General features: G+C 46.7%; 1 protein-coding gene across 1 annotated transcript in view; it reads left to right on the forward strand.

The window, feature by feature from the left end:
- Positions 1-340: 340 nt before the first annotated feature.
- Pacc1 (proton activated chloride channel 1) overlaps positions 341-22,091 on the forward strand; it is a 32,448-nt gene continuing 10,697 nt past the window's right edge. Inside the window, exons 1-2 of the mRNA XM_004853543.4 lie at positions 341-528; positions 2,795-2,891. Coding sequence (XP_004853600.1) covers positions 493-528; positions 2,795-2,891 — 133 coding nt within the window. The 5' untranslated portion in view covers positions 341-492. The remainder of the gene's footprint in view (positions 529-2,794; positions 2,892-22,091) is intronic.

Genomic DNA, 22,091 nt, shown 5'->3' on the forward strand with positions numbered 1-22,091 from the left:
TGTTTTGGGACTGGAGATCCAACTCAGGACCTTGCCCTTGCAAGACAGGAGTGGGAACCACTGAGCTACATCCCCCGCCCCGATCACGGTTTTAAACTGCTGGGCCAAGCAAGTTTCCTCTTGCAATTACAGATTAGGCCTCCTACTTATCTGGCCTAGTCTGCTGGTTCCACTTCACATTCATTTTCTCCATTGTCCCCCAGCAACAAAGAGAGGAAGTGAGCGAGGAGCAGGCACGTGCGTCTCTGGCCCGGCTTCGCGCCCCGCCCGGAACTACATTGCCCGGTGACCCCTGCGCGGCCCGGCGGCGGCAAGAGCGGTGCGCATGCGCCGCCGAGCGCCGCCACCCCGGGTCTCGGGGAAGGCGGCGCTCGGAACCCGAGAGGCCGCACGAAGCCAGCCGGTCGGTCCTCGCGCTGCGGCGGCGGTGTCTCCTCCCTGCGCTTCGCTGGCCGCGGCGGGCCCAGGTGTGCCTTAGCCCCGCTCAGTGCCATGATCCGGCAGGAACGTTCCACATCCTACCAGGAGGTAGGAGCACGTGGGGGACGGGAGGAAAGTCCCCGTGGGGCGGCGGAGCGTGGTTCCCCTGGGGTCGGCGCGCGTGCCCCGAGTGCTGCCGCCCCACCCGACGGAGGCAGATGCGGGGCTGTGACCCGGGGCGGCAGGGGATGGCCCGGAACCCTCGGCCCGGTCCGCGCGCGCCCGGGGAGCGAGCTTCTTCGCAACAAGTGGCGGCGACCCTCTCCCCGGAGAGCTGATGGCGCGCCGGGCACCCAGGCCTCGCGGCCCCGCGGCTGGGGAATGACAGGGACAGTGACCTCTTGTTTCGCAGGCCGCCCAACTTGGACACGGTGCTTTCACCGACCGTGCTGCTTCTCGCCCCTCTCGGCCCCTCGCCCCGGTCTCACCTCCTCCCAGGACCGGCCGATCACTTTGCAGTTCTTTGTCTCTTGTCTGCCCTGAGCTGCGAGGCCCTGCGTTTCCTTCAGAGCTGCTCTTCCTCCAGAGTCCTCCAGTCCCTTAGTGACACTGCGCTCCTCTTCCTCCTGCCCCACCTCAGACCTTGGTTCCCTCCTGTTTCTCTCCTGTGAGCTCCCCCTGGTTTGCAGTCCCGCACAGCGACCTAAGCTGGCGGCTTGTGTCTCAGCTTCTGCTCTGACCACCCGAGTGTTATATCCCTTCCTTCAGTCTTTTCCTACGCCTGCCTTCCGTTTTTCCTTTGAGGCCCTCCCCCGACCCCGGAGTAGTTTCTGTTCATAGACCTGGTGCTGCTGCCCTTGGTCTACCCAGAGACCTGCATCTTTCTTGGCGGGATCTTTCAGAGTGTGGTCCGAGCTCTGAGTTAGGCATCTCTGCTGAGGGAGATTTTGTTTTGGGGGATGGGACGCACTAGAGCAGGTGGCTGAGGGGAACCGGGTGGGGGCCTAGGTGATGTGGGTACCAGAGAACTCGCCTTCCTAGGACTTTCTCTTCCTTTGGCCAGTGAGGCTTCGGGGGGCTGTGGTGTGTGCTCCCACTAAGTGGCCTGTGCCTCTTGGGCCCTTTCCCAGCCTCTCAGCCCTTTCCCACTTGTTTTCTTTTATGCTTGGAGGGCTTTAAACTGGAGATTTCACCCTAAGGGGTGAGGGTGGAGGTGTGGAGAAGGAAATGGAGGAAAAACAGAGTCGAGACACTTATTTTATACTCTAATCTCCTGGAGGTGAATCCTTAATTAATTGCCTTGAAATGAAGACATTATGAGCCTGAGAAAAGCTTGGGAACGCTATCCCTTCTCCCTCCAGCCAGTACCAGAGCAGTGATAGCTCTCCAGTTCCCTCCTTCCTAACCCACCCTGCGCCTTCCTCAGCTTACGGGGACAGGTGAAAACACTGAAACAGCAAGATCACCAGGCTGCTAATTAGCGCTGTCACCCAGATTGCCCATTTTATCTGTCACTTGCAGCCTGAGCGAGCTAATGTTTAGCCGGCCTCCTGGAGAGCTCTGACACCAGCTTCAGCTCTTTTTTTCCCCCTCTCAGCAGACTCTAAACCCGATTTCCTCTGGCTTTGGAAAGTGGTTAAGGTCATGGGCTTTGGAACTAGACTAACTTGGATTCATTTTCCAGCTCTTTCCTTGACTCTATGGCTATAGGAAGAGTACTGAGATGAGCCCCCTGGCCCCGTCCCACACACTGCTCCCCAAAAAGATTCATTGAAGTCCTAACCTCCAGGACCTTAGACTCTGACCATGTTTACAAATAAGGTCATTTCAGGTGCAATCAAGGCAGGATCATGCGAAGTAGGGTGGGCCCCTAATCCAGCATGACCAGTGTCCTTAAAGAAGGTGACCGTGGAGGGACACAGACACAGGGAGGTTTTGTAAAGATAGAAGCAGAGATTGGCAATCAGATGGTGGATGTAAGCCAAGGAATGTCAAGGATTGCTGGTGGCATCCCCAGAAGCTTATAGAGAGACATGGAACATGTTCTTCTGTAACTCAGAAGGAACCAATCCTGCCTGCACCTTTGTCTCAGACTTCAGCCCCCAGAAACACAAGAGAGGACAGTCCTGGTGTTTTTAGCCACTCACTTTGTGATGTGTTGTCTCGGCAATGCTAGGAAGCTAATAGGAAGTTCCTTGAGTTTTCTGAGCTTCATTGTCCTGATGTGTAGAATTTGCCTGAAACACCCCACATCGTGTGACTTTTTTTGTGTGTGTGACAATTATGTGAATAACAGCTTCTGCTTTCGTATTTTAGTCTAGAAGGGCAAGGGCGATGCAGCCAACCTATTCACCTGCTTTGCTTCTCCCTGTAGCTGAGCGAGGAGTTGGACCAGGTGGTTGAGAACTCAGAGCGGGCAGACGAGCTGGAGAAGGAGACCATCGAGGTCCAAGATCCAGCTGCCGTACCAGGTAAGTGGGTTTGGTGCCAGGGGCAGGCAGGTGTGTCGTGGCCTAAGCTGGAGACCCATCCAGGGGCCTTGCTAGCTGTGGGAGAGCAGGAGCCCTCTTCCCCCCTGCCCTGGTGTCGGATCTCAGGTATGCCCTAGTTCTGGAGCTATACATGTTTGACTAGCCCGTGACCGAGAAGATGGCTGTGCCCAGGCTGCTGTCTTCAGAGTCTCTCATTTGAGCCCGTTCTGGGCCAGGTCATTGGACACACCATCACACACTTTATTCCTAGGAAGCTGCAGGCGCTAAGCCTCTGCTGTCCCAGGCACTCCCTACGCCCTTTGGGAGAAGATCTCCCAGGCCTCAGTGCTTAGCTCTGCTGCCCATCGGGGTGGGCAGGGACCTGCTGTCAGCGGGGGCCTCTGTTGCACTGTGACACGCTTGGCCCATCCTGCCCAGGAGTGCAGTGTGCTCCCCTAGCTGCCAGGAGGTGACTTCCCAGGCTGCCCCTTCAGACCCATTTGCAGCCACTTCCGGCCCTGGCTGTTCAGTGTGTGCTGCAGGTCCCTTTCTTTTCTGTGGCTGGCCTCACCTAGGCCCCTTCTGGTGCTTCCATCCCTGTGTGTTCCCATGCAGTTCTCATGTTCTGCAGGAACTCCAGACTTCCGTGTCCTACATGTTCAGCTGCTCGGACCGTGGTGCTGCCTCCCTTCCCACCATCGGGCCTTTCTGTTCTTTTATTCTCTGCCTGGATTTTCTTTCCTCCTTCACCAGTTAATGGCTAATCATTCTTCAGCTCTCTGCTGACTTTTTTTTTTTTACAAAGCCTGCTGTGACCTCCAGGGCACTACTTCCCATCCTCTGGCGCCGTCTCTGAGCACTTCTCCTTTGTGACGGTTGCTGCGAGTGTGTATGTGTTTGGTGACTGACTGAATGACTGACAGGTGTCCACCTTCTCTTCTACAATGAGGCTCCATGAGGGCAGGCACCGCCTCCTTAGCCCCAGCCACTCAGTATAGGTTTGTTGAATGAGAGAATGAGAAAATGAATGAGTGAATGGACCAGCCAGACTCCAGGCTCTTGGGTGGATTGAGAGAGGTCGAGTTCTGTTCCTTTAGCTTCCTGTGTTTGTAGGGGAGAAGAATAAGACATGAAATTCTGTCATTCTGCCTGCTTCTTAGTTGGAGAAGACTAGAAGGAAGGAAGCTGATGTTTGCTGACTCCGTCTGTTGTGCCAGGCTCTGTCGTACCCATTGTTGAGTTTAGTTCCCCTCCTTCCCTTCTGCCTTGTCTGCCTTCTCCTCTTTGTGCCCCCATTCCTTTCCCTTTCCCTGGAAGTCCCTCTTCTACTTTCTTGTCACCATCTCCCCGCCCTTTTTAGTTTCCATATGTGAGAGGAAACGTGATCTGTTTCATTTCTTTCTGGCTTGTTTCACTTAATACAGTGTCCTCTAGTTTTATCCATTTTCCTCCAAAATACACAATTTCATTCTTCTTTATGCCTGACTAACCCTCCATTGTGCTTAGATGCCATATTTACCCCGTTCATCTGCTGACAGCCTCCTAAGCTGATTGCATATCTTACTGTGAGTGGTGTCACAGTAAACAGGTGTCTCTGGTGTGCTGACTTCATTTTCATGGGTACCCAGGAGAGGGACAGCTGGATCATATGACAGTTCTGTTTTTACGTTTTTGGGGGAACCTCCATATTCTTTTCCATAGTGGTTGTACTCATTTACATTCCACAACCTCACCAGCGTGTGTGTGTGTGTGTGTGTGTGTGTGTGTGTGTGTGTGTGTGTGTGTAATAATGGCCATTCTGACCTTGGTGAGAGACAGAATCCCAGTCTGGTTTTGATTTGCATTTCTCTGATGACTAAAGATAACTTACATTTTTTTTTTTTAAAATTTATTTCTTAGTACATTTGTTGTATATAATGCTTACATTCATCACAGAGAGTTGGTATCAGATGACTAAAGATCTTAACCCTTTTTTTCATATATCTGTTGGCCATTTGTACTTCTTGAGAAGCATGTGTTTAGATCATTTGCCCATATTTTGGTTTTTTTTTTGTTTTGGTACCGGAGATTGAACTTGGGACCTTGAGCTTGCAAGGCAGGTGGCAGAACCACTGAGCTAAATCCCCAGCCCTGCCCATATTTTGATTGTATTACTTTTTATTTGTGCTAAGTTTTTGAGTTCTTTATGTATTCCAGATATTAATCTTTTAGTCTCTACTTCCTTTATTTCTGCTTTGATCTTTATTGTTTCTGTCCTTCCACTGCTTTTGGGTTGGGTTCTTGTTTTTCTGAGACCTTGAGACGTATCATTAGGTTATTAATTTGAGATCTCTTTTTTTGATGTAAGCACTCGTTTCTTTTTTTTAAGCCATTGCTAAACTGATACTTAACTCTACCAAAGTTTTAATGACAATGTAGTTGTTTAGGTGCTACTTGAACAGCTGGCACTTAGGCATTTTGAAATGCAAACTCAGTAACACTTGCTTTTACTTACAAAATTTGCTCAAAAATTATAGAAAACAGTTTAAAATACAGGAATTTTCATCAGCCTATATGGTACAAAAGTAAGTTCCTTGAAGAAAGTTTTCATGGCATATAGTTAAGGGAAAACAATAAAAATGTTATATAAATAGTCCAATAAATAAAACCTTACCTTTCAGATTATGTATTTTTTTGTTTAAAATGTCCACAGATTCTTGAGATGTTTCAAAAGTAGATCGTGACTTAGTCTTAGAGCCTAGCTGTAAGGACTCCAGATTCACAGTAGGCAGCAGCATCTCGGTTTAATTTTCTAGTTCTGCCTTCTTGCCACTCTGCCTACACGCGGGCCTCGTGTCCTGCATACTGTCATTTGAAGGCCAGCGGTGAGGGAGGAGCCGCTGAGGGGTCTGGGAATACATCTCTGGTCGAGCAACACCTGCTGTCACAGATGCCAAGCCAAGGGGCTGCACAAAAGGCCTTGCGCTGTGTGTGCTGGGCTCTGACCTGGGAGGGAGAGTGAGGAAGTTCTCTCCTGGCCTCCTCCGGCCTCTCATTGGCGTCTTCATTGATGTGACTGTGATCTGGTGACTTGGAACCCTTCCAGACAGAGTTCCTGATCAATTTCCACTTGCACTTTATCAGACTCTTTCTGAGATTTCATTTCAGACAGTCATTTTCCAGGTCTTCCGTTCTTCCATCTGACTTCTTATTTTTGCCTTGCATCTGTACAGCTGGCTAACAGACTGGCTGTGTGAGGACGCACACCAATGCCATGGTTTGATCTTTCTGCTCAATCTCGTCTTGCCGTTCCTTCAATTTCCCTGTATATTTTTACTACATTCTACCATATTCTTTTGTATGTGACATTTGAGGTTTACTGCTTCTTTTTTTTTTTTTTGAAGTTTACTACTTTTTGTTTCATTTTTTCTTGTAGTTTTAAGCATTTCTAGTTTTCATAGACGGTAACTCCATATTTGTACTTAACCAGGTTTCCTGAAGCTGTTTATTTTCCTCTGCTTGTTTTTCAGTTGTAACTTTTAACTTGGACTTTTTAAAGTTCAAGCCTGAATCAAGCTATTTCTAACAGTCTTCAGGTCTGTATCCTTTATCCTAAGGGAATTGTCAAATTGTTTAACTTCTCTGTCGTATTCTTCTCTTCTCCTTAACCATTGTTTATTTTTTTAGATAACCAATCAGACATTCTGCTGTTCTCTTCTTGTTTCAAGGCAAATCTCACATTGCAGAATTTTCTTTCCTTTTTTGCTTTTTCATGTTCTAACTTCGTTTCTGATAGTGTGCTGACTTTGTCTTCCATCTTTTCAGTTTTTCTCCTAAGTACTTCACAGTGGCTCGTTTTAAGTTCTGTTAATCTACGATATGAATGAGGCACATCCCGGATTGCGGTGGGCTCGCAGAGGCCTTTTCGTCCTGGGAAACGTGCTGCTCCAGTGCCTGCTGTCCCGCAGCTCATGCCTATGGTGGGAGTGTGGGCCCTGTTGGGTGCTGGGGGTCTCCTCGTGCCTGGTTGGTGCTGGCTTTGCTACTGAAGGGCCCCTGGCCTGGCTGCCCCAGCAGTGATGGGGCCTCGAGCCCTTGTCCTCTGTAGTCCATGGTGCGGGCTCAGATGCCCCACAGGGAGGGGCAGTGGCAGGAGCCACAGCACCCAGGCCCGACGGCAGTGCATTGTCACCCAAGGGGCAATGGCAGGGCGGCAGTAGGAAGCATGGTGCTCCTCCTCTGCTTCAGGGGCAGTGCCTTCCCCTGCTCCCTGCTTGTGCTGAGCACAGGGTGGAGGGGAGGCTGGCACCTGCTTCAGCCTTGACACTGGCGCGAGTCCTCACACAGCCAGTCTCAGAGGGCGAGCTCCCAGGGTGCCAGGGACTCACAGGTGGCACCCCACGCCCCTCTGTCCTCTGCAGTGCAGGCTGCCCAGTGGGTGGGCTTGGGTCGGTCAGTCGGCCAGTCCCACTTGGGTTGTACCAGGTAGCTGCCTTCCCAGGCAGGGCACTGGGCTGTCGGGGTCCCAGAGGTGGAGTTGCAGAGGTTCTGACCCCGAGTGTGGCCTGCACGCGGCCAGCAGCTCCTTTCCAAGAGGGCCGGTGGCTCAGCATCCTGGGCGTCCTCTGGGAGGTGACGTGTGTTCCTTCTCATGAGCGAGGCTGCCATGTGCATGGCAGTGGGCTGCAGCCTGTGAGGGTCAGGACGTCCCGAGAGCTGGGCTGGCGCCCGTACCCACCACTTTAGGTGGGACCCTTGTCCATGGCTGCAGATGGAGGGGTTCTGAGCTGTGGAGACGGGTGGCAGAGGCTTGCGTGGCTTTTCTTTCTTCTGTGCATTCACCCTGGTCTCTGTCTTGCCGCCTGGGCTGCCCAGGGCTTCACTCTCAGCACACAGCTGTGTGTGCCCTTGGTGCTCTGTGGAGCAGGTCCGTGCCGGGCACGTCCATCTCACTGCCCTGTGTTCACCAGGGTCTCCTGATGGCAGTGTCCCCTGATGGGAGCCCTACATGCAGAGGGAGGGGTCGTGACTGCCCCAGCCCCCAGACTTCTGGGAGATCCTTTGAGCTCTGCCTGCATTCGTTTCCTGTTTTCCATAGCAAATTACCACAAACTCACTGGCTTAACGTGACATTTTATTACCTTCTAGTTCTGAAGGTCGCTGGGCAAAATGGGTGACACTGGGGTAAAGCTAGGTGCCGTAGGCCCGAGTTTGTTTCTGGAGCCAGGGAGACAGCCTGCCACCCCGTCAGCTTGCTGGAGACTTCCTGATCCCGGCTTGTGGGGTCCCTCCATCTTCAGCCGGCTTTCTCGTGTCCTGCCCCCTGCATGACCCAGGATGATTTCCCCTCTCCCCGTCCCTCTCTCTCATTTTTCTGCAGTACTCAGGGGATTGAACCCAGAGGTATTTGATCACTGAGTTATGCCCCCAATCTTTTTTTATTTGTAATTTTAAATTATGAGATAGAGTCTTGATAATTTTTGCCTAGGCTGGCCTTGAACTTGTAATCCTCCTGCCTCAGCCTCCAGAGTAACTGGGATTACAGGTGGACACAGCCAGTTTCTCTCTTTAAAGTCAGCTCATTAACCCTATTTGCTACTTTAATTCCCCCTTTCCATGTAATCTGGCATATTAGCTGGTTCCAGAAATTAAGAATTTGACATCAACCCAAGCATGGTGGTGCATACCTATAATTCCAGCACTCTGTGAGCCCAAGACGGGAGAATCACAAATTTGAGCCCAGCCTGGGCAACTTAGCGAGATCCTATCTCAAAATTTTAAAAAGTAGAGAAAGAATTTGACATCTTTGGAGTCTTTATTAGGCCCACCATGCCTTGCCTTCCCCATTTGCCATTTGGCACCACACCTGCCTGGCAAGCGCAAGGTCCTGAGTTCAATCCCCGTTACAAAAAAAAAAAGAAATTGCATTTGCACAGTTAATGTGATCTTTGCTGTTGCATGCATCCTGATAATTTGTCAAACCTTTGTTGCCCTGGCTGGGGCGACTTGGCTTGCGTGCTGACCGAGGGCTCCGTGTGCCTGCTGTGGCACGCGTGCCATAGGTTCACCACTGCACTGAGGTGGGTCCTGAAGCACAGAGGCTAAGTAGCTTACTCTAAGCTGATGTGCAGTGGTGCTCCAAGTGCTGTACCTGCTGGAAGTCAGGACATGCAGGCAGAGAAGGCAGGCTGCCCAGGGGAGAACTTGTCCCTCCTTCTTTTGAGCCTTCTCTGGCCTCTCTGATGAGGGCCTTTTCCCCCAAAATCTATGTTTTCCTTTGTAGGACTTAGCACAGGTGACAGTCACATTTCTTGAGTACAGTTCGGTAATCGTTCCCAGTGTGGTATTAATACTCCATGGAGTACTATTCTGTTGTAAAGAAGGGTAAATGTCAGTCATCTGTAGGAAAGTGGATGCACCTTGAGACCATTTTAAATGAAATAAATCAGACACACGGGCTTATGCATCACATGGTTTCTCTTACATGAGAAATCCAAAGTATAAATAGAGAGCAAAATAAAAGATAGATACTAGGAAATGATACAGATCTTTGGCACATGGGGAGGGGCCAAGAGATAGAGGGAGGGCGGAGGAAGAGGAGGGAGAAAGAAGTAAAAAGAATCAGGATGTGTTGTGTACATTTACCACCTCCCCACGAGGAATGGGGTCATCATGCATTGCAAACCTGGTCTAATAAAATAAAAATTTTAAAAAGAGAAAAAAATTCCCTGATTGTTCCCAACCCCTCAGCGCTGCCTGAACTCCGTGTAGTGCAAAGGCTTTGCCTTTTCCTGCTCTTTTCTGACCTCACTGCCCTGTGCACGGCCCCAGCCCGGCCCAGCAGGACGGTTGTGCGGTGCTCTGGAGGTGCCGTCTGCGGCCTGAGCCCCGACCCGGGCACAGCGGCCAAGCCTATGGCCTGGGTGAATGCATGCATGCATGAGTGCCCGGTGGTAGAGATTTGTGTTTCAGAAGAGAGTGGTGAGGCTGGATGGGAGGAAGGTGGGGCTGACCCGAAGGCAGAGTGACCTGAAGGGGAAAAGGAAGAGGTGGCCAGAGGCAATGGTGTGGGCAGCGGTACCGAGGTGGGGATGAAGATGGGCTGCTTCCAGGGTGCAGGGCGCACAGCGGACACCGGGAGGCATGTCAGGCTGGGTCAGATGGGGGGGTCTGCACCTCAGCGTGTGGGTTTTGGGGGTCAGAGAACATTTGTGGGATCGGAACCGAGCCAGGAGAGTAGGGGCTAAGGAAGGTCAGGGTGGCTGTGCTAGGGTGGAGGGAGGAGGCCGCACCCCTGAGGCTGCCCTGCTGCTCCTTTGACCTGGGGAGGAGAAGGAAGAATCAGGTGGGCTTGAGGCTGGGCGGGTGGGGTGGGCTGTGGTGCGGAGAGGAGCAAGATGCTTGGCTGGTGCCGCTGCCTGGCTTGGGGGAGGTGGTACACAGGGCCAGGGAGAGCTGCAAGCCTCTCAAGGCTGGAGAGAGGGTCCCCGGGCAGAGTCACAGGGACAGCTGGAGAGAGGCGAATGGGGAATCTCGAGGTCAGGGTGGCAGGACAGGGCCACATTTAGGAGCAGAAGGCCGGGTTACCCATCCCAGCATTCAGGGGTATGTACCCACTTTACTTTCTGAGCTGAGCAATCCCACATCATCATGTGGAAAAGCTGCAGTCCACTTATTTCCTCTCCGTCAAGGGCACCACACTAGTTGCTCTGTTCAAAGGGAGAATAATGTCAGGCATGCGAATTGCACACAGTTTATTACATCAAAGGTCTAATCAGAGTCACAGAGGGAAACACTGGCTAATTAGTCATTGTAGCCAATTCCCCATGGAAACAACTATCGCAGGATGCACAAAGAAAAATCAAAGGGAAAATAGATAAGGTGCATCCTATCAAAGTTAAACCCTCTCCAGGTGACATGGTACACATGTGTAATCCCTGATGCTTGGAAGCCTGAGGCAAGAGGATCCCAAATTTGAGGGCAGCCCCATCAGTTTCGCAGCTTATGCAGAGCCTGTCTCAAAACATGAAAAATCAAAAGGGCTGGGGATGTAGCTCAGTGGGAGAACACCCCCGGGCCCGATCCCCTGTATCACATGCACATAAAAGGCTACAGGATGGGAGAAGATTTGTGTAAATTATGTCTCTCATAAAGAACTTATGTTTGGAATACATAAAGAACTCTTATAGCTCAATGATAAAATATAAATAGTCCAATTGAAAATGGGCAAAGAAACTGAATAGATGTTTCTCTAAAGAAACACAGATGCTCAGCATAGTCATCAGGAAATGGAAAGCAGCCCCCCAGCGGGACCCTGCACGCTCTCTGGTGCCTGTGACCTCGAATGTGGGGAGTATGGGGCCCGGGCCCCGCACACACTGCCGAGGGACGGGATGTGGTGCAGCTGCTGTGCCCGGAAGCCTGGCTGTCCCTCCAGTGTGACCTGGCAGGTCACTGTAGCGGATACCCGAGCTCAGTCAGATTATGAACAGAAGCGGTTTACGTGGGCTGATGCTTTTGGAGATTTCAGCCCACAACCAGTGACCTGTTGCTCTGGGGCCTGTGGGGAAGGAACATAGCACGTGGGGCAGATGGTGGAGGAAAAGTGAAGAAAAGGAGGAAAAGAAGAAGAAAGAAGAAAGAAGCAGGAGGGGCTCGGGTGTCAGGCCCCCAACCGGGCCCCCAGCTTAGAGCTACTCCCCAGCAGCACCGTGGGGAGCGAGGGTGTAACACATTGGCCTCGGGGGACTTTTCAGATCCAGATTACAGTGCCCAGTGATGCCACTCAGAAGTCTGTTTAAGAGAAATGTATACATGAGCGTGCAGAGCGGCATTATTCAGAAAGCCAAAAGGTGGAATAACACAAATATCATCAGCTCATGAGTGGCTAGATAAAATATTGTATTCACAATATTGTATTCACGCAGCGGAATAGTACTCAGTGCAAAGGAATGAAGACTGGTACTTGCTTATAGCATGCATGACACCTGCAAGCAAGTGGTGTTAAGCGAAAGAAGTCAGACAAAAGGCTGCACTGTGAGCTGTCCGGAACCGGCCGCCCGTAGTGATAGAAAGTGGGTTAGTGACTGCAGGCACGAGGGGAGGGGGAGTGACCACTAATGCCAGTCCTTTGGAATAATAAAAGTGGTCTGTAATTAGGTAGTGGTGATGGTGGCACGCTTTGTGAATATACTATGAACTACTGAATGTACTTTCAAAAGGATGAATGTTATGGTATGCAAATTATAACTTAAAAAACCCAGCCCCAACCCACCACATCACTAAAAAGCCAAATGTGTAGGTGAAGCTTTCAGAATTTGGCCTAACCCAGTTCTCTGCAAGATGCGGTCTCACAGTTACGGCAGACAGCCAGGTCCCGTCTGCTGAGTAAGACCCCTTGGTGCTTTCGGAGACTGAATTGCCCACCGAAGATCCCCTTAATGGCCTAACTGACATTCTGGGGCAAGTTTGGGCCCAAGAAGTGATTCTGTCAGGGACTTTACAAAACACATAAATTATAAGGTGTGAGCAAAATATATGGTGAACGTTAAAAATTCATTAAAGACATTGCCATTAATTTCCCTCAGAATATTTCCTGTCACTTCACACTTCTCCCATCATTCTTGCCACTTTCTGAAGCAGTTCTGGAAGTCCTCTTTCCTGAGAATCTTCACAGGATGTGATAAAATATGGTGAGTGCTGCAGCTGAGCGCCATCCAGCAGAAAGGCGGCAGCCTTGTAAAAGCGTGGTGTGTCAGGGCTGGGATGTAGCTCAGTGTTGCCGCTACCTGCCTTGCAAGCGAAAGGTCCTGAGTTCAATCTGCAGTACCAAAAACAAAAACAAAAAACACTGTGTGTCCTCATCCACTTTGTTCACTGTATTTGGTGATGTGCAACTTCTGGCTCTTCCCCAAAGTCAAAATAATCACGAAAGGCAAGCATTTTGAATCAATTCAGGACGTCCAGGCTGTCTCCACAGCACAAGTAAAGGAACTCATGAAAGAGGATGCGCAACTGCTTCGAAAGTGGCAAAAACAACAGGTACGTGTGTTCAAAGCAGCAGGTGGGATTTTCAGGAGGATTAATGGTAATGTGTCTTCTACTGTAATAAATATTTTAAAAAATACAAACATTTACCGTATTTTCAGTCACACATTCTAAGTTTTTTAAAAATATTTCTTACAGATTAATTTTGTCTTCTTTTGTGCATTTGCATAGATTCAAAGGATGTGTACTTCTAAAACACATTCAGCCAGCTGTCACAAAAAGCTACTCTAAGGTTGTTTCACTGTGGAGTTCATGGAACATTTTGTCAAACAGCTAGCACCTTTTTTTCTTTTTAAAATAAAATGTAATGGTGTCTAGTTTCAGAATGCAGTGTTACTTACAGCAAGTGCGGTTGCTAAGTAAATAGTTCAACAGTTTTTGTTTACAGCACATGCCTGTTCGTGGGTTGAGAAAAGACCTGTGAAGAAGTTGAACCCGGCTTCTGTGAGTGCAGGAGAGGAGATGCTTGGTCAGCGTTCCTTCAGGATTAATCTGTCCAGTGCCTCTGGGTGCTGTCATCACTAAGTGACCTTTTGTTCACACCCTAAATCGGTGCTTTTAGAATTTTCAAGAGCAAGTAGGAAGAATTTTTCTTTTTCCCTAACCAAAGACGTTTCAAGTCATCTGGCTTGTGGGAGACCGGGCACCTGCGCATGATGCCCTTTGTGTTCATCTTCATTATATTGCTCATTATGTGGTTGATGTAATAATATGTAAGTCACCTTCGGAATGTCTCAGACTCCTCTACCCGTTGGAAAGTGGCAGTCTTTCACTCAGATCTTTTTTGTCATCGTTCGTGACTACAGCTGTAATACGAATGAATGCTCGTATGTTGTATAGGGAAGGAGCACTGGGCCAGGTGTCGGGACTCAGGACTCTAGCATTCTGTTGGCACTAGGTAATGGCTTTGGGGTCTGGATTGCTGAGCAGGGACTTATGCACCCAGTCAGTCACCAGAGTTCCTTCAGTTTTGTCTCCTGATCATCTTTCTAAACCCCAGTAGAATATAGCAAGCTGGTACTTGTCAACGGAAGTTACGAGGAACTCGTGACCCCGAATGTCCTTACCGCTGCCTGCTTTGAACCACGGAGGCTGGGAGAACCTTCCAAGCAGGACACTGCAGTGAGGTCCCTAGGCCACGCCTCTGTGCTTTGAGTCCTGCGGCCCTGTAGCCTGGTTCGCTGGGAAGCCATCTGTAGGCTGGGCGTGAAGGAGAGCAGTGTCTCGTGAGGTGTCCAGCGTGGCACCTGTACAGGTGTGCTGAGGGACGGAAGGCAGGAGTCACAGAGGAGGACATCGGGGGTAAGGTGGGGCAGGATCTTGAGAGGAACGTGGACAGAAGGCAGACAGCAGAGCTGTGGGGGAGAGAATACCTAGAGTCCCTCATAGCGGCAGGAGAAGGAAAATGGTCTCAGAGACAAAAGAAGTGGAGAAACAATTGCTTGAGTTCCTTTTGGACAACTTGGACCACTGTGTACCTAGCTTGGCTTAGCTCTTGGCCACCCAGGGGACTTCCTGTCACCCTCCTCTAGCTGCAAGTGGGCTTCCAAGGTCACAGCCAGCAAGCTCTCTGTTCCCAAGGGGCCTCATTGGTTCTTCTAGGAATTTGCACTCCTGTGTGAAGTAGAAGCTCTCCAGAGTGTGCTGGAAAATAGGAAAGAGCACTGATTCACAATTTTACATGCCTGAAATGCCCTAGTATTCTCTGTTCAATTGAGTTAGTACTGTAAGACCTCGTTCACCTAGTATTTGGAAATGTTACATGCCCACTATGTGAAAGAAGCTGTCCCACCCACCTCTGCTTTATTTTTTTATTAGTATATGTTTGAGATACATGGTGATTCCATTCTCCTTGGAAGATTGGTCTGTTTTATTTTTCAGCATATATTTTTTACTAGTACCTTGTTAATTAAGACATTGTAGTTCCACAGTCTTCATTTTTGCCATCTTCGTCATTAAAGGTTTCATTTTTAGTTTAGGGGTAGAGAGGACATTCTGGTTCATAGTAACTGCTGCCAGTGAATAGGAACTGTGTAATGCCTTCTACAACATTCTCTCATATACTTTCAAAAGTCCCATAAAGTTGAAATGATTATTTTCACAGGGAGAAAATGAGGCTTCAGGAGCAGGAAGTATCCAGGGTCACAGAGTAGTTAATAAAACTGGAACTGGACCCCAAAACTCTGACTTAATCCACAGAATGTTTGTCTGCTAAAATGAATGAATAATGAAAAGCAAATTCCTCTTCCTCAAAACTCCCTTGGTGCTATAGGCTCAGGACTAACGTAAGTTTCTTCTTGAGCTCTGCTGTTCTTCTGAACATCTTGTTCTTTCCTCCACATGAGTAAAACTTTGCACTTGTACATCCTCACATTTCCAAGTTGTGTAGTTTGCAGCACAGTGTTTCTCTCTCTCTTGCTGGCTCTCAGAAGCACTGTGAGTCTTGCACGCAGAGTTGGTGGTCGACACCTGTTTGGAGATGTAAAGAAGGAAAGATTGCCTTGGCTTACCTACCTAGGACACTTGGTTTTGAGCTGGTCCTGCTCCCCTCCCTTCCCTCCTCTCCCCTGACTGGATTTTGCTTTGTGGTTCAGGCTGCCCTTGGACTTACTGTGATCCTTCTGCTTGAGTCTCCTGAGTGCTGGGCGTACAGGTGTGCACCGCCACCACACCCAGCTGCTTTGGTGCTCTTAAATAAGGGAACATGAAATAATTATGAGCAGATACCCCAGCCCATATTTAAAGCCAATCTCCTATTGATTGCATATAGTCGAATCTTATTTTTCCCCTATTAAGTTTATTGGTACATTTTAGGTATAAAATATAGTTACATTCATCATTGGGATCTTGTACCTTTACATGATGTATCTTGGTTCTTATTTTTTTTTCCCTTCCCCTGCCCTCCCTTCACCCCCTCCACCCTTCCTTATTTACAAAGCCTTTGTTTCCATTTTTTTCCTTTTCTCATATTTTTTCTTTTCCCTTCTTTCCTTTCTCCTACCCCTCCCACTTCCCCTACTCCTTTAGACCTTTACTTCCTATTACACAATGTCAATTATACATTTTTAAAATTACCATATCAAGATTTAGACTACCACAGATTTTACAGAATTTAAAAGGATATAAAAAGCATATAACAAAAATCTTTCTTGAAAATAAATTTGACAACTTCTTAGAAGTACCTTGGAAGACAAATTAATGAAACTGACTCTGGAGGAAATATATAACAGCACCTATTAAAGAAAGTATATTCCTAGCTTGAAAACCTACCTATATGACAACAGCAGGCTCATATACATTTTAACTGATAAATTATATCTAACAATTAAAGCAGAAAAAAGAAGGAACACTTCTCTCCTCATTTTAGGAAGTCAGCAGTGTGCTTATACTAAAACTGGATAAAGATAATAGGAGAAAAAAGTATGAACATAGATAAAAATTTGTTTAACAAAACAAACTATTAGAAGTCAGATCTGGCAGGATGTAGAATGTGGTTTTGTTATAGGGATGGCAGTGTTGGTTCAGCATTGGAAGATCCACCCCCCCAAAACATCATTTTAACAGAGGAAAGGAAAAAGCCATATGATCCTATCAGTAGTTGCTGAAAAAGTATTGGACTTAATTCTACAGCTGTTCATGGTAAAAGCTATCAGGAGACTAGAAGTAGAACAGAACCTTCTAAACAGATAAGCCATGTACTCCATACTTCCAACAAAACCCCCTTATATGAATGGAAAAGATACAATGCTTTCTCCCTAAGGTGGGGAACAAGGGCAGATATACCTACTCTTCATCTATCCATCTGGAACATAGCCCCAAACCAAAATAGTCTGGCAATAAAAAGAAGCAATTAGCATAGGATTGGCAAGGTAGAAGTAAAATCTTTATATGTAGCTAAAATGATCATCTACAGAGAAAATACTAAGAAATCTCTAGGAGCCCCTAGAACTTGTATTTGAATTTAACAGGATTAGAAAACACAAGCTATATATAAAAATTCAGGTTTATGTATACTTGCTATAAATGAAGAATTGGATATTGAAATTTAAAAGTTATGTAGGAGTACAAAGGACCTAGAAAAGTAAAAAAAAAAAAAGTGTTGGAAGAGATTTGTTACCTAATTTTAAGACTTCCTCTAAAACTGCAGTAATCAAGGCAGTATTGGCATAAGGAAAGACATATAGATCAGTGGAATAAAACAGAGAATCTAGAAATAGAACCACACATATATGGTCCACTGAATTTTGAAAGATTATTTAACATTAACATTTTATAGAACATAAACTCAATTCAAGAGCAGAGGAAAAGATAGTATTTTCAGCAAATGGTACTAGAACACCTGGTATCCGTATGTAAAAAATTAACCTCGGGCCGGGGATTTAGCTTAGTGGTTTCGCCACCTGCTGCGCAAGCACAAGGACCCGAGTTCAGTCCCTGGTACCAAAAAAAAAAAAATTAACCTCAACCTTTTATTTCCATACATAAAAATAACCTGAAAGGATCTATGAACCTAAATATGAAAGACTAAAACTATAAAACTTTAAGAAGAAATTATAAGGGAAAATGTTCGTGAATTTAGGGTTGGCAAGAATTTCCTAGGATACACAAAACATGATGTATAAAAGAAAGAAATTGATAAATGAGATTCCATCAAAATTTAGAACTTTAAATGACATCGTTAAGAGAATGAAAAGTAGTCCTTAAACAGACCATATTTATAATACATATAACCTAAGACCAGAATATATATAGAACTCTTACAGCTCATTAATAGACAACCCAATTAAAAAGTAGACACAGGAAGATGATAAATAGCCAGAACAGATACGTATTGATTTATCATTGTCATGACTTTTTCTTTTTGTTGGATTCTCCCCCTTTGTGTATAATTTCTTGTCACACCCAACAGATTAATTCTGTTGGGTTTCCCGGGGTTGTGATCCTTGTTGTCTTTTCCTAGAATATTGTCTAAAATTTTTTGGAGTGCTGGTTTGGTATTCATGAAGTTCCTAAGGTGCTCTTTGTCATGAAAGTATCTTATTTCACCATCAATTTTGAAAGATAGTTTTGCAGGGTACATCATTCTGGGTTGGAGGCTGTTTTCCTTTAGGGCTTGAAATACATCACTCCAAGCTCTTCTTAGCCTTGAGGATTTGCCTTGAGAAGTCTGCTGTGATTCTGATGGGCTTTCGTTTGTATGTGATTTGTTTCTTTTCTCTCACTGCTTGTAGAATTTTGTTCTTCTGTTGAGTTTCTGGAATCTTAACCAATTATATGCCTATGTGTAGATTTTTTTTGGTCAAGGCTAGTTGGAGTCCTATATGTCTCACTTATCTGTATGTCAAGTTCTTTTCCCCTGCTTGGGAAGTTTTCTGCCATCACTTCTGTGAACAGTTTTTTTAATGTCATCTGCACTTTCTCCTGTTTTTCTTCATTGACTCCAATCAGTCTTATGTTATTCTTCTTTGCATCATCTAGTAGCTGCTGGATTGATTTCTTGTGGTCCCTTACTATTTTAAAGAAATTTTTATTTTTCTGGTTACTAATTGCAATCTTATTTTCTGTGTCTGAAATTCTGTCCTCACATTGGCTCATTCTGCTGCGTAAGCTTTCAGTGGAGTTTTTAATCTCCTGGAAATCTGTTTGTATCCATTTTATGGATTCCATTTGTTTCCTATGTTGGGATTCCATCATGTTCCTCAGTTCCTCTATTTTTTTATCTGTGTCTTCTCTAGATTTATTAATCATGTCTTGCCCTATGAGCACAATCTTTGCTGTTACCTGAGAAATTATTTCTGATATTATTTTTTCCAGATCCTCTTTTGTTGCCAGTTCAGGGAGTCCAGGTGGTTGCGTATCAGAGTGTTCCATCTTGTTTCCCTTTGGGGTTGCTTTTGGTGATCTGGATGTCTGGTTTTCGGACTTGTTTTCGTGTCTTCTCATTTTGATGGGGGTGGGTGGAGGTGTGGGGGGTGTTGCTGGCGCCTGCACAGCTCACCTCCTGTGCCCTGGGGGAGGGGGTGGTACTTCAGCCCTGAAGCCTCCTCTTGGGCGCTGGGAGCGGCTCACCTCCTGTGCGCTGGGGGAGGGGGAGTTGAATCTTATTTTTAATCTTGGCTGGTAGTCTCTCCCTTTTAATTGGCAAGATAGTCCATTTACATGTAATGTAATTATTGATATGACTGGGTATGGTTCTACCATCTTGCCATATTCTGTTTGTCTCATGTTTCTGTTCTTTTTCTCCTACATATTGTAAATTTTATGTTTTGTTTTAGATAGCCTTAAAAAAAATAAGTAACATTTACTATTTATCCACCTGTTCAGCATTTCCAGTGGTCTTTTTTTTCCATGATACTGTACTGAGAATGAAACACAGGGGTGCCCTACCACTGAGCTACATTCCTAGCCCTTTTCTATTTTTTATTTTTATTTTATTTTATTTTTGGGGGGTACCGGGGATCAAACTTGGGACCTTGTGCTTGTGAGGCAGGTGGCGGAACCACTGAGCTAAATCCCCGACCCTATTTTTAAATTTTAGACAGGATCTTGCTGAGTTGCCCAGGCTGGGCTTACATTTGTGATTTTCCTCCCTGAGCCTCTCTAGTAGCAGGGACCACAGGTGTGCACTGCATACTGAGCTGATCTTTATATTTAGTTATACATCATAGAGTTACCATAGAATCTTTCCTGTAGCTTTCAGTATTGTCTTTGGCATGCATTGTAATACAAGTTTGGAGATGGTGAATTCTCTCATCATTTTTGTTTGAAAATATATTTCTTCAGTTTTGAAATTTTTCTGGATATAGAAAATTTTTAACAAAACTTAAAATTTTTAAAAACTTTTTTTCTGGCAGCATTTTAAAGATGTTCCAGAAGTTAATTGATCATTCACTGATCAGAAGTTAATTGACATTTGTACTTGTCACTGTGTATGTACTGTAATGTATCCTCTTCTATTTTTTCCGTGCTTTCAAGATTTTCCTCATCTTTGCATTAGCAGTTTGACTATAATTTACCTAGAGGTGGTTTACTTACTCACTTTGCTTGGCATGGGTTGAGTTTCTTAGGTCTGTAGGTTGCTGTTTGTCTTCATTTTGGGGATTTTTGTATGTTTGTTTGTTTTGAGCTAGGGGCTCGGTGTGTATTCCAGCTGGCCTTGAACTCACAGTGGCTCTCCTGCCTCAGTCTCCCAGTGCTGGGGTTGCAGCCATGTGCCACCATGCCCAGCTGATTTGAGAATGTTTTGAGGCATTAGTTTTTCAAGTATTTTTTGTGGTCCATTTTTGTCTGTCACATTATATGTCATTAAACTGGAAGATACTGTCACTCAGTTATTGAAATTCCATTTGCTTTTTCCTCCAATATTTATTTCAGATCGGATAATTTCTATGCATTTAACTTTTGTGCCACCTGCTGCTATTAAACCTATATGTAAATTTAGATTTTTTTTCCAGCTTTAGTTTTTCTTTAAACAGATTCTTGCTATGTAGTTCAGTCAGGCTGCCCCCGAATTCACTCTGTAGCCCAGACTGGCCTCGAACTCATGATCCTTCTGCCTCAGCCTCCCAAGTGCTGGGATTATAGGCATGCACCACCATGCCTGGCTCCAGTTTTAGAATTTGCATTGGGCCCTTTTTTATTTAATAAAGTATGTTGTGGTTAGGTACACAAAAGTTACCATCTGAACCACTCTTATGTGTACAGTTCAGTGCCGTGAACAGGTTCATGCTGCTGGGCAGCCATCATCACCGTCTCTCTCTCCAGAACTCTTCATCTTACACACTGAAGCTATATTTTGTTCTTTTCTACTCGCCGTCTGTTTCTTAGATCCATATAGTTTCCTTCAGGTCCTTTAAGTGTGAAGTTCCTGTCTACTAATTGCTACCTCTGGTTATCTTGGTATTGGTTGGTTTTTCCTTGACTGTGGGTCACATTTTCTCATTTCGTTGTATGTCTAGTAATTAAAAAAATATTTTATTGCTCTTATCTTAGGCAAATGGTAACAATTTATAACTATTATTTGCTGTGCTCTAGATTAGTCAGTTCCTTTTTTTTTGGTACTAGGAATTGAACTCAGGACCTTGTGTTTGCTAGGCAGGCGTGGGCGCCACTGAGCTACACCGCCAGCCTTGTCTAGTAATTTTTTATTGAACACTGGACATTGTGAAGCGTCTACTGTAGAGATTCTGGATTCTGTTATTCTCTTGTGAAGAATTTTTGTCTTAGCGGGTAGTTAGTATGGCGAGACTCGAATTCCCGTCTCCCTGTATTAGCAGCAGCTAGAATCACTCATTTCTTTCCGTTTTCAGCTGCTGCTCTTTTTTCTCTTGATCCCCCTAAATGACTTGAGCATGTTAATTATTTGCGGATTTGGGAGTTCATCCCATCTCTCTATCCCTCCCATTCAGGATTTTTCTCCAACCTTGTGACTGCTCTTCCAGCCTGGACTCTGCCATCCTGAGCCCTGCCTTTTGGGGGTTGGCACGAACCCTGAGGCAAAAGGGTACAGATCCACAGATCTCACCCCTGCCCTGCACTTCTCCTCCTCCAAAGGAGGACGCTTTTGGTTGTTCTTTAATTCCTTCAAATAATTTCAAATATGTTGTTCAGATTTTATCACTGTTGTCTGTGGAGGGGTGGTACAGCTGTCACTGTTGGAAGACAGAGACCCCCAGAGGCCTTTTGGGCGTATGTTCACACACCCCCACCCACCCAGTCTGTGCCAGCTGTGCTGGCAGGAAAGGCCTTTTCCTTGGGGAGCATGGGAATGGCGCCTCAGGCTGCCGGCCCCTTACACAGCAGAAAGCTACTGGAGGCTCACGTCCGGGGTCAAGGTGCCAGCAGCACTGGTGTCTGGTGAGGGCTCGCATGGCTTGCAGGTGCCGCCTTCTTGCTGCGTCCTCACGTGGCCTTTCCCATGTGTACAGGTTCTGGGGTCCCTTCCTCTTACAGGGATCAGGGCCCACTCTTCTGGCCTCATTTAACGTTAGCTCCTTAAAGGCCTTGTCACCTGGGGCTGCACCGTAGGGGTTGGGGTAGGAGACACAGTTCAGTCCACAGCAGAGCGACCTGGGCTAGGATGGTGCAGGATTGGGCAAGGAGGTGGGGCTGCGTGTCAGGGATGACATGAGGACACACTTAATCAGTCACCACGTGGGGCAGAGTGCCCTGTGA

This window comes from Heterocephalus glaber, unplaced genomic scaffold, assembly GCF_053883595.1.
Source record: "Heterocephalus glaber isolate CG9 unplaced genomic scaffold, H.glaber_assembly_v1.0 deba00001600, whole genome shotgun sequence".
NCBI lineage: Eukaryota > Metazoa > Chordata > Mammalia > Rodentia > Bathyergidae > Heterocephalus > Heterocephalus glaber.